A 13,072-nucleotide genomic window follows, 5' to 3' on the forward strand; every position below is an offset into this window, starting at 1 on the left:
CCTAATGTCGGGGGTTTAAATGGAGAGAAAATGTTTTGAGAAACGATGTACAAATGCGCTTTACACAATTGATGTGTGTATGGATTGGGATAACAGTTGTGTGAGCCCCTAATAAAATGTTAAAAAAGAAAAAAAAAAAAAAAAGAATATGGCAAGAGACAGCACCCAGCAAGCAGAGAAGGACCCAAGTTAAAAAACAAAACAAAACAAAAAAAAACCCAAAACAGTTGCTGTCAAGTTGATCGCAACTTATGGTGACGGCATATGTTAGACAGTGGAAACGCTCCGTAGAGTGGTCTTGGCCATAATCTTTACAGAAGCATCTTGCGAGACCTTTCTTCCAGCGTCTGAACTGGCTTTGAACTGCCAAGCTTCAGGTGACTTAAATATAGCGGAAACGTGGGTGCCACCTCGCTGTGCAGTTGTTCTTGTGTGGCCCTGAATCTGTTCTGATTCATTGCAATCCAACGGGAAGGAAAACCTTCCCATAGAGCTTCCCAGACCAAAGTCTTTGCTGGAGAAGACCAACCATCAGGTGAGTGTGCACTGCCAGCCTTTAGGGGAGTCCCCAAGTGCATGGCCGCTGTACCACCAGAGCCGGGCCATGGGCTTTGATTGTGAGAGTCTTTTGAAAACGAGGAAACCTGGAGCACGTTTTTGTTCTCAAGAGATAAGCGGTAGAGGCATGGCAAAGGTTGCCAGGTCTATTAGATGGGGAAGTTTGGTTAGAACAGTTGTGAGTGTAACCGCCATTAGAAAAGGAAGCTAGAAATAGAACATCGGCTCAGTAGACGGCAGACTTACCCCTATGATGCTCAGGCCCTTGAGGTAGTCCTGGTGAGGCTGGGCCTGAGGGACACATCCAGCTAGTACTACTTTCTTGTTCTCCTCCTGGGCTTTTCTAGAAGGTGAAGGGAGAGCAAACAGTGGGAACTCTTTCACTCCCAAGTCTCCCCTTGGGAACGGGTGTGGGTGCACATATAGTCTCCAAATAAGAGTGCATTATAAAGAGATTTCTGTGCCTCGTCTCTGCTTTCCTTTCTGAGGCTTTGTATACCCCTCCCCTCACCTTTTCACAGAGAATAGTTTGTGCCTTAATGATACTCCTCTTCCCCTCCTTTTGAGGCATATTCTTCTCCTTTCTACTTCCTCCCCACCAATTGTCCTACCCCAGGGGGTATATACTGTCTTCCCCTCTTACCTGCTTTGATATAATGGGCTCCTTTTCTTACACAGAAAAAAACAAACAAGGAAGTATGGTCTTTTAAAAAAAGCAATAAAAATATAAGATTTCTATAGCGGTCCAATCAGGTCATATCTTTCATTATCTTCTCATTACAATTTTTTTTCACTTATACTGTACAGCGTTCTCAAGAAAATGAATCAGTCCTTAAAACTACATTTGCAGATGACAAATTAACTCTTTACTAAGTCCTTGATTTTAAGTAAAACTTAAAACGATCCTAAAACTTACTGCATTCTCGTTTCAATGAAGGGAAAAAGTACATTCCCTTTTTTACAATCGCTCGTAAAAAAGACAATGTACTTTTTTCTTCATTGAAACACGAGAAAAGGTAACAATTCGCATACTACTCATCTGCATCCCTCCCTAGTCATCTTGCCCCAAACTTACATGTTACTGATGGTTGATGACTGCTTACTTCCCAGCCTCCCCTTACATATGCAAGCACATCCGAGGGGCTTCAAGAAATCCCTGGGGAAGCGACCCAGGCCCCACTGCCCTTCCTCCTCCTGCAGCGCCGAGGTGACCTGCCAAAATGGCTCGTTACTCACCTGACCCAGAAAACCCCACAAAATCACGCAAATCAAGAGGTCGAACCTCCGGGTCCACTTCAAGAACACCCGTGAAATGGCCCAGGCCATCAAGGGCATGCACATGCGGAAAACCACCAAATATTTGAAAGAGGTCACTCTGCAGAAGCAGTGTGTGCCTTCCAACGTTACATGGTGGTGTTGGTCGGGGTGCCCAGGCCACACAATGGAGTTGGACCCGGGGTCGGTGGCCCAAAAAGAGTGCTGAATTTTTGCTTCACATGCTAAAAAATGCAGAAAGTCGTGCTGAATTGAAGGTTTAGATGTGGGTTCTCTGGTCATCGAGCACATCCAGGTGATCAAAGCCCCCAAGATGCACTGCCGGACTTAGAGAGCTCAAGGTCGGATCAACCCACCCATGAGCTCCCACTGCCACGTTGAAATGATCCTGACTGAGAAGGAACAGATCGTTCCCAAACCGGAAGAGGAGGTTGCACAGAAGAAAAAGATCTCCCAGAAGAAACTGAAGAAGCAAATACTTATGGCTCGGGAATAAATTAATCTGAAAATAATAAAAGTTGAAAAAAAAATTCATGGGAAAATTCCATTGTCTTTTCACACCCTTTTGGAAGCTCCCTCCTACACGGCAGACCTGATTCATTTGTGTACCCACATATCTCACTACTTTTACGTAAGGGTAAAACTCCACAATTTTTACTTAAAGATAAAGCTTCACATTTTGTTCTATAACATTCATATTTTACATCTAGCCCACCTTGTAGATATGTCTTCACACTTAGCCATTAAACACAATCTGTGACTAAAATAACTATTCTTATTTTGAAAAGCATCATGGCGAGTCCCATGTTTTCAATAGTACTAATGGCTCTACAACGAGCATTGCTTCGAGAGTCGAGGATTTGTGCATGTTATTTCTGAGTTAGAGAAACCTGGATATAACATCGGTGTCCAGTTGTCTAATAATTATTTCCCCCGTATCCACTCCAAGAAGATGAACTGCTGGATCAAAGGTCGACACATCTGGTTACCCTGTTACACATCTCTGTAGGTGCGAGGGGGGTAGGATAGATTTTTACGTGGATGTTATTCCTTCGTTCATTCATGCATGGGTGTATGCAACAAACCTGCATTCTGTGCTAAGAAGCTAGAACAAAGTAGAGCTTACAGCTTATTCCTGGAAACGTTGCCCGTTTCAAGTTAAATGTTCAAAGCTTCTGTTATCTATGTCACCGTGGGAGTGTTGCTGGCACTTTAAAAACGTTTGCTCCTAGGTTCATGGATACTGGGCCTTGGGCACCAAAATAAGTTTTCCAAGAGACTCAGGAAATTGAAGGTCTCGGCTGTCGGGTCCCTGGGCCTGTGAATGCCATATCATACTAGCATGAAGTGACAATCGCTCTGCCCGGCACACACTTAATGGCTTTGTCAACCTTCTCAATAACACAAGTTCTGAACAGGAAGCCAACCAAAAATTGGGGTTAACGGGACTAGCAATGTGTGATCAATCTAATCAAATCAAACCTCTGGGGGAAGTAGGCACAGATTAATTAGAATGAATGAACAGGAGAATAGAAAACACTAGTGTAACGGCATGTGTGTTTCATTTCAATAACATATTCTAGCACGCGGATATGTTAAACTGAGAATCTTGACAAACACGTGTTCCCAGCATTGCGGCGGGGTGGGGGTGGGGGTGGGGGGGGCAGTCACCTGGCTCTACCACAGGGCTTGACTTTGTTTTGTTGAGTACCAAGCACCTCACTGCACACACAGACTTCTAATAAAAAATACGTTCTCAAAGAAGAAAATCTGCCCATTTCCACCAAAAATCTACAAGGAAAAGTCATCTGGTTTCTTCAAGGATTTTCTCTGCAACACCTAAAAGCGATGTCAGACATCTAAGACAGTTCCCGAGATCGCTAAGGAAAAGCCTGCTTCCTGTAATGAATGCAGTGTCTTCAGTATTAAACGCCGTCCAGCCAGGTCACTGAGTGTTTGGGGGAACACAGCAATGAAGTCAATCGGCCACGCTTGGCGCTCACAAAACTGACGGAGTTACAGTGGGTGACACACAGGACACACAGGTCAGAGTGCCCCGGGATGGAGGCACACAGGGAAACCAAGGCAGCCACCAGAATGAATGCCCAGGCACCAAAGGTCCGGGAAAGGCCCCTGGGGAATGTGAGAGGATTGTGTGCACAGGCCAGGAGCAGGAAGAAGAGAGATGCTGGCAGAGTTAGCCCCGTGCAGTTGGTGCAGAGGGGACAAAGACAGGGGGGTGTCCATTCATAGATGAGACTTCTGGTCAAAGGGAGCGTGTGGAGGGAGCCGTCAGGAGCAGGCTGGCACAGCTGGACTTGCTGCAGAGGGCAGTGGGAAATCGCTGAGCTTTAGGATGACAGAATGGCCAGAGGGGGAAGCCAACCTTGCGAGCATAGCTCTGGTGGCCCGGTGTAAAGCGAATGAAAGGAACGGAGAAGACTAGCCAATGTCACAAGTGGAAGGATATGGAGAGTTGAATTCAGTTGGGACATTTGAAAAGGGGGTTAAAAGGAGAAAAGAATTTTTTAAAAGATAGGGAACCGATTACAAGGATCTATATGTGACCTCCTCCCTGGGGGACAGACAACAGAAAAGTGGGTGAAGGGAGACGTCGGACAGGGCAGGATATGACAAAGTAAACAATTTATAAATTATCAAGGGCTCATGAGGGAGGGTGAGGTGGGAGGGAGGAGAGAAAATGAGGCCCTGATGCTGGGAGCTTAAGTGGAAAGCAAATGCTTTGAGAATGATGAGGGCAATGAATGTACAAATGTGCTTTACACAATTGATGTATGTATGGATTGTGCTAAGAGTCGTATGAGCCCCTAATAAAATGATTTAAAAAAAAGATTACTTCTGTTGAAGAATACATGAGCGAGCTTCAGCAAGTTTACACAAAAATTCTAGTTTTTCCATGATTTTTGGAAGCCCCTGTGTATCTGGGCCCTCCGAGGAGGTATCGAAGGACATACTCAGGTGTAGTGTGTGAGGAAGGGATCGGCAAACTTCTTCGGTCCAGGCTCTGCTGCCAGTCAGGTCTTTGTTGCACGAGTGTTTAATCCCGCCATGGTGGCGCGAGACCAACCACAGACAATGTCTAGACAAATGGGTATGGCTGCATGCCAACAAAACTTCCTTTACACAAACAGACAACAGCCAGGACTTGGCCCCGGGACCATAGTCTCTAATCCCTGGATTAAGGGAATAAAAGCAGAGTGGTGCCATTAACTGCCAGGAGATTCTGAGTGAGCACTGGGATGCTGTCCTTGGCTGCTAGAGTCTGCCCTGGCTCACGGCAAGCCCAAGTACGTTGGAACAAAGCCCTGCCCGGTTGGGCACCATCCCCCCATGCAGTTAAAGAGCGGGCTGTTGTGACCCATAGGATTGTCATTGACTGGGTTTCTAGATTGCCAGGCCTTTCTTCTTGGTCACTGTAGCCTGCTTAAACCTACCTGGTATCCATCATAGCAATACTCCGACAGGCGAGTGATCACTGCATATGAGGTGGGTACAATGCCAGAAACGGAAATCTCTCCTCCTGCTTGGGTTCGTCATGAGATAGAATCAACTCGGCCAACTAGCAACTCCTACATGAAAGGGTAGAAGTCTATTGCTGACCCACCACTGCCCGTGTGAGTATCGGGAGTGGTTGTTGTAGGTGTCACGCAGTTGATTCTATCTCATAGCTATCCTTAGCCCTGCACCAGCCTCACAATTGTTCTTGTGGTAGAGCCCATTGAACTCTAACACTCTCTCTCTCACTCGCTCTCTCTCTCTCTGTCACACACACACACACACACACACACACACCCCTACTGCCATCAAGTTACTGGGAGCTCACAGCAACCTCAAAGGAAAAATTAAAAAGCGATGCTATCAAGGCAATTCGGGCACACACCAATGCTATAGGACAGTGTGGAACTGCACTACATGGTTTCACAGGTGGCAAATCTTTATAGCAGCAAGATAATCACATCTCTCTCCCACAGAGAAGCTAGTGGCTTCAAACTGCAGGCCTTTCGCTTAGCAGCTAAGCACGCAACCAGTGTGCCATCACAGCCCCTATAGTGACCCTACTCAAAACCCACTGCCATCGAGTTGAATGCAACTCACAACGGTCCTAAAGGACAGAGCAGAACTGCTCTTGGAGGGTTCCTAGACTATGTGGCTTTCAAGGAACAGACAGACTCATGTCCTCCCACTGAGTGGCTGATGGGTTTCAACAGTTGACCTTGTGGTTAGCGGTCTGATACTTAACCCACTGCACCACCAGGGTTCCTTGAGCGACACTCCAAACTCAAAGTCATCGAGTTGATTCTGACTTACAGTGATCCTAAAGCGTTGGAAAGAGCCGCCCCTGTGAGTTTCCAAGATGACAATCTTTATAGGAATAGAAAGCCTCATCTCTCTCCCAAGGAGTGGCTGGTAGTTTTGAACTGTTGACCTTGGAATTAGCAGTCCAGCACCTAGCCCACTATGCCTCCAGGGCTCCTCTGAGTGACCCGAGAACACATTAAATATGAAGTTCCAGACTGCTCCCCAGGCTCTGTAACTGCGAATAGACTAGCCCCGGGGAAGGAGGGGGTGGCAGATCTCAGCCAAGTATTTAAAATGAGAGCAGTGGTGGGCCCAGCAGTCTCTAAGGAGGTGGCGTGTGAGGCTTTGAGCATCTAAAAGCCGTAGGAAGCAACACTGTCTGAAACTTAAGACAGCATGAGAAACAGAGAGAAGTAGCAACATTACCAACGATACTATAACAACAATCATGATCATGGTTACCTTCCATATGGCAAGTCATCCAGGGTGTCATGACCTACATGACAGTACAGCCCCTATGTAAGGGGGCTTCAAAAAGTTTCTGAGGAAATCACATTGCCTTTTAATTCCATTTTCCCAACAGCCTTTTTTGAAGCACCCTTGTATAATAATGCGAAGAAATAATTTGCACAGAATCTTAAAATTCACAGCATCGTAGCCAATACTCGAAGACTTATTTCACAAAAAATTCCTTCATGGAAAAAAAAAAGTATCTCCTAATTGTGTATCTGAATTTTGGTTTCTAAACAGATTGTGGTGTGCTCTTAAAAACTCTGCCTCCCTCACAGTAACACTGGAAAGAAGATCAAACCCACCTGCTTGGGACAAAATAAGCAACAGGTAATTACACTGCATAGGAAAACTCTGCATTCAAATGATCAAGGAAGAGGTCACCAGTTGTTCAGCATTTAGAGGTAGACAAGAAGCCAGGAGCAGCACTTTAACACTGAAGTCAGTAATACAAGACAAACAAGGAGCTATGCTTTTGGCATAGTTCAGTAACTGCTGTGGCAGCCTAAATTTGGGGACATCCAAAGATAAAATAGTCCAGCCGTGCAACTGTATACCGATGTGACCCTGTCCTCATTCGCGTCATTTATGACTTCGAGAGTCAGATGAGGGCAGTCATCCGGTATCTTCCAAGGAAAGATTTGCCCTGCATATGGTTAAGAGAAAGTAGCACATTATTGAGCAAGATATACACTATGCTCCATCCTATAATGAAGGTAAACAGGTACGTGATACGGGGGAAAAAACCCTAAGGAGATATATATACACCAAGGAGCCCTAGTGGCGTCAATAGGTTCCAGGAGTTGGGTTGCTAACCACAAGGTTGGCGACAGTTCAGACCCACGAGTTTGTCCATGGGAGGAGCATGAGCCTGCTTGCTCCCCAAAAGGTGTGCAGCCTCCAACACCCCAACAACAGCGCTACTCTGCACTATAAGGGCAGTGTCAATCGGAATCGAGTTGGTGGCAGTTGGGGGTTTCAGTTTTAACCGCTGTAGGGGAAATAAAGAAGTGCAGTGTACTCAGAACACGGAGCACGACACCAAAGCAAGACCTTATGGCGGCAACTGTAATAAGACAGCCCAGCCAGCTCTGGAGTGGGCAGCACTGAAGACTCAGACCAACCAATATTGTTACGATCTGAGGAGATAGCACACTGACAGGGAGCTGCCAGAAATCCAGGCTGATGTCACCTGGCTGTGGACATCAGACACTGTGAACTGGGTGGAGCAGCAGCAGCAGATGTGCTGTCCACCTCCCCATCGACTCTCCTAACTTGTTTTAGTTAGTTACCCTGACTCATGGTGATTCCCCCCTGCACCACCACCACCCCTGCCCGTCCCTGCTCCCACCACACACACACAGGAGCCCAAATGCTGTGCCATATTCAGCGCTGCTTCTAGATCAAATTCACTGGGACACACAGGGCTTTTGATGGCTGATTCTTGGAAACGCACAGCCAAGTGTCTCTTCCTAGTCCATTTTAGTCTGGAAGCTCCACTGAAACTTGTTCAAAATCATAGCAGATAGGTGGTGAGTTCTCAGGAGATGCCTTGGTCAGGGAGCAAACCCACACAGATAACAAGCACGCTACCACTGTGTTGTTGCTAGGTGTCGCTGGACAGCTACCCTAAGTACAACAGAACGAAATACTGCCCAGGCCTCTCAATTGTTCCGAGGTTGGAGCCCATTGTTCAGTCTCTGTGTCCATCCATCTTTTCTAGGATCGTCCTCCTTTTGGCTGCCCCTCCACTTTACCAAGAATGATATCTTTTCCCAGGGATGAGCTCTCCCATGAGCTCCCCTTTAATAGAAAGCCTGTCCAAGTGAACAGATTTTAACCAAAGGGTTCAATATTTTCTACAAGATCTCTTTAAGTGGTGGCTTGGCTTTAGCTTTACTTCCTCAGAGGCAGGAAATTCATTACTTCAAATTGTCCTATTAAACCATCAACTAGCTGCTTTTGCTCACATAACCTTAGTCATTAAATGTTATCTCCAAGTAGTTTGCATTAATTTACTGAGTTTGTATTCTTTAATCTCCCAATTTTTCCCCTTACACGGGTCAGGGGGAAAAAAATTCAGTCCTTCTACTGAAAAATGTTTCCAAATTACATAATGTGCTTATCTTTGTTATTACACGACATAGCAAGTTGATTGAACCTGTGGTGGGGAGTGTCACATCTGCAGGGACCTTCCCCCATCTAGCCCTGTCACTTCACTGTCCACGAGGAAGGTTCGGGCAAAAAGAGTCACCAGGCTTGCCTGAGATCAAAGAAAAGGGGGCCGGTTCTGGAAGTCATCTATCGTGCCCATTACTTCCATATACTGATGCCCTAAACCAGAGGTGGCCAGTGCCCGGAAGGCTGTTTGGTCCCATTCTAAACCATCCCAGTGGGCCACAAAGATGGATTCTTCTCCCTCTTCTGCAGGTGTCAGTTAGTACGTCTCGATACATCCGTTTCTACCACCACCCTTTCTAAGTGCTATTGCCATAAAGTTATGAAAATTTCTGCAGTAACTGATGAAATCAACAACCACATTGTATATATGACTTTCAGTGTTCGTCAAGAAATTATCCATGTTTACTTCATATGCCACTTATGTTCAGAGGCCTGTCAGGTACCAAGAGGGATTTTGTGGTTCAAGGAACACACAGTAAGGCTGAAAAGACCTATATAATAAATCTGATCTACAAATTGACAGAAGTAGCAACGAACACTTTACATACAAGATGTATAGTACATTAATAAGTACAAAGACGTTCACAGACCAGTGACTGCCAAACTTTTCATCCCGGCTACCAGCAGTTGGGCAGGGCGGGCAAATGAGATGTAACTCAAATACATATAGTTGTATGTAAATAATACTCTCCTAATGTATTAAATATGCATTATGTATAGCTTTTCTTTTAGGTTCATTGTGGGGTTTTGCTTGTTTGTTTTTAAGTGGATTAGCGTTCTGCATTCAAACCGGCCTGGAAAGTTAGTGGGGACCTGAATGCAGGGTAAGCAGCCCCCATGGGTCTGGTAGAGCGCCGCCAACATACCCATCACCCAGAACCTTCTTGCTTCTCGAAGCTTAACTACTTCAGAGTTGCTGTTGTACAAATTTGAGACCCAAGGCCAAGTCTGCTGAGTGGCGCTCAGGAGAAGTCCGGCTCTGGGTATTCGATGCCTGATGGCACTTCAAACCCTCTCTCGGGGCAGTCACACTCCAGTCCTTTCGTTTTCTTCTCATTAAGCTACTAAGCTAAATATAAAGACTTCTTCCTTAAAAGAAATAAACCTATTTAATAACCGGAAGTATAGAAGCTGTAAATTCCTCTTAGGGACAATTTAAAGCAAACTCACTGCCATCAAGTTGATTCAGACTCAGCAGCTCTAGAGGACAGAGCAGAACTACTCCTGGGGGTTCCATGGCTATAGCGCTTTACCGGAGTAGAAAGGCTCGTTTTTCTGCTGCAGAGCAGCTGGTGGGCTCAAACTGCTGACCTTAGCAGACCAACATATAACCTGCCACACCACCAAGGCTCCTATTAGGGGCAATGCCCTCTTCTAAATGAAAAAACACAAGCTCTTAGCTTGAAGAACCCTACCTTCTCCGCAGACACTGTAGAAGGTAGTGATCGTCACAGAGGACGGGAACAAAAGGAGGAAAAGAAAACTCAGGAGTATTAACAGAATTATCAGAAGAGCTTCGCGAAGTGACATTGAAAGAGCCTCCCATTAGCTGTTGCGTTTACTCAATTCACCAGGCAATTTGCACAGCCCGTGTCGTTTACTCCAATTAGCACATTCACCGACATGGCTAAAATTAAACTAGGACACAAGTCTGTGCTGTAGTTTGTGGTGGGGAGGGCAGAGGGAAACTTACAGTGGTGGTCCCAAGAAGAATTGAATGAAAGGAGGAGGGTTTATGAGATACTTCTAATACTTTCTAGCATGAGATGACAAAATCCAGACGGAAAAGGCACTCATGGGGCTTAATTCCAGCAGGATACCATGTGAGGAAGAAGACAATGGGATCCCAATCTGCTTCCAGGTCGAGCACCCAGCTGAAGCTAGCAATGACTACGGCTGGGGAGGCAGTCTTCCTAAATTTATAAAAGGTTCCTATCAATAACAGCCTTGCTAATTTGAAATCGTTTTCAAAGTCCTTTTCATAAGCGGCGTTAATCAATGTCAAAGGTGATCACTTGGAGGGACGGACCGGAAAACTCGTTACTGTATAATAGTAAATCAGAAAGCAGCGAGGGACACCGGAGACCCAGGGGCGAGAAAGCATCGCAGGGACTTTCCCTTGGCTGGAGACCAGCCAGGGAATTCCCCGTCCCGGGACAGTGGAAAGAAAAGGTGCACCCCTGCAGGCTGCTGTCGGTAGATTTCAGCAAGGCCAAACCCCTGCAGTAGCTGAAGGTCTCAGAAAGGGGCCGGGGGCTCAGAACAGCAGTGTTTTGCCCTAGTCTCACAATTGTGACACTGGCCCAGGCCCGGGCAGTATGCTGTTCTGTTGTGCACAGGGTGGCTATGGGTCAGAACCAACTGGATGGCGCCCCACAACAACAACAACAACAACAACAACAACAACATTCTTACGGTCAAAGAGTTCCTGTGTTGTGGGCTGACTTACACAGCATTTAGTCCTTCCTGTAGAACTCTTTCCCCAATTGGGCTACCCGCTCCTTGAGGGCAAAGACTATGCATGACTCACTTACACCCCTCAGAGGAGACGTTTTTTCAAAAGCTTCTGCAGCTTAATAAATTAGCCACAAAGCTGATACCAGGAAAGAACACTAGAACTGATCATTAGTTGCGGTTGTAATGAGTAGTCACTTCTACAACGTTTATTTTTTATTTTTTCCTTTTTCCCCTTCGTTTAAATTTTGTTTGTCAGTGGATTCTACAACGTTTAAATGTCATAACTCACTCCCGTCGTGTCAGTTCCGACAACGCAGAGCGCTCTTCTAAGTGTAGTAAGACCACCATTTGAAGGAGGCCCCTACTACTGAGTTGGTTCTGAGTCATAGTAACCCTGAAAGGCAGAGCAGAACTGCCCAAAGGGTTTCCAAGACTACATCTCTACAGGAGCAAACTGCCTCAACTCTCTCCCGATGACCAGCTGAGGGGTCCGAGCCCGCAGCTTGTGGACAGCAGCCTAACACGCAGCCCACTGTGCCACCAGGGCTCTGTACTTAAAAGCACGGGGAGCCACACTTTTCATCACCTGGCACACAGGTCATCTACGGGGATGATGCAGGTTTGAGCCCACGTCATGGTGTCGATGTTTGAATTGTACGGAATATCCTCAAATGAGTTTCTCTCTCAGACACCGACATATTCAAAAACACTTTCCTTACTGTTCAACCCCCATCATCGTCCCCACAATTCTATCCTGCTGCCCGTCTACATCATTTCCCTTAGAAATACATGGATGGAACTCTTCCATTTCTATTATACCTTCAGAAAAGCAATGCAGCTATTGGTTATAACTTATCTGGTCACAGATCACAATGGTAATCATCAAGTTAACAAACCAAGAGGATTACACTCACCATTCAGCAACACAGCTTAACCAAAACAAGCCATATTACTAATTAATACACAAGAGGGTATCAAAAAGTTCATGGAGAAAGGTTATAAAAGGATAATGGATTTTTTTGTGTGTGGAAATGTTTAAGGCCCCTCCTACAACTCAAAGAAGTTGCGCTATATCCAAATGGCTAATAAATCTATGGGGGGGAAAGTGCTCATGATATTAGCCATTCAAGAGATGCAAGTCAAAACCATGACAGCCAATTAAAACAAGAACAACAGAGAACAAATGCTGGGGAGGCAGCCAGGACACTGCTACTCTTACAAACTGCTGGTGGGTCTGTAAATATGTACGCCATTGTGGAAGGGGATATGGCACTACTTCAAACAACTGGGAAGAGACATTCCACACAATCCAGCAGCCCTTCCGCTGGGTATTCACCCAAAGAAGTAAGAGTCACAGCACGGGCAGACATATGCACTGCGATGTTCACAGTAGCACCGGGAACAATAACACGAAGTTGGAAGCAACCCAAATGGCCACCAATGGAAGAATGGACAGAGGAACTTTGGGACATACACACAATGGAATATTGTGCATCGCTAAAAAGACACTCACGAAACCATGAAGCACCTCATGACATGGAAGCACCTGGAGAACAGTATGCTGGTCGAAGGTCGTCAATCACCAAAGAACAAATATCGGATGAGACCACTACTGTAAGGACAAGCACTAAGACAGAAACCGGAATAGCAAGGAAAATAGACCTTGGAGGTTCCCACGAGAGTGTGCAAGGTGGGAAGATGGAGCCGCAGACTAGAACCTTGACAGGTAAAGCCTTGGGTGTAAAGGAGATGGAAGTGTATAAGGGGGGGG

General features: G+C 45.9%; 1 protein-coding gene across 1 annotated transcript in view; it reads right to left on the reverse strand.

Annotated features, from left to right (window-relative positions):
• Nucleotides 1-13,072, reverse strand: part of CDKAL1 (CDK5 regulatory subunit associated protein 1 like 1) — a 768,993-nt gene that overhangs the window by 555,584 nt on the left and 200,337 nt on the right. Inside the window, exon 5 of the mRNA XM_045295775.1 lies at nucleotides 805-901. Within this exon, the coding sequence (XP_045151710.1) occupies nucleotides 805-901 (97 nt within the window). The remainder of the gene's footprint in view (nucleotides 1-804; nucleotides 902-13,072) is intronic.

This window comes from Echinops telfairi, unplaced genomic scaffold, assembly GCF_000313985.2.
Source record: "Echinops telfairi isolate 266 unplaced genomic scaffold, ASM31398v2 ScPeMD7_5868;HRSCAF=6743_0, whole genome shotgun sequence".
In the NCBI taxonomy this organism is placed as follows: Eukaryota; Metazoa; Chordata; class Mammalia; order Afrosoricida; family Tenrecidae; genus Echinops; species Echinops telfairi.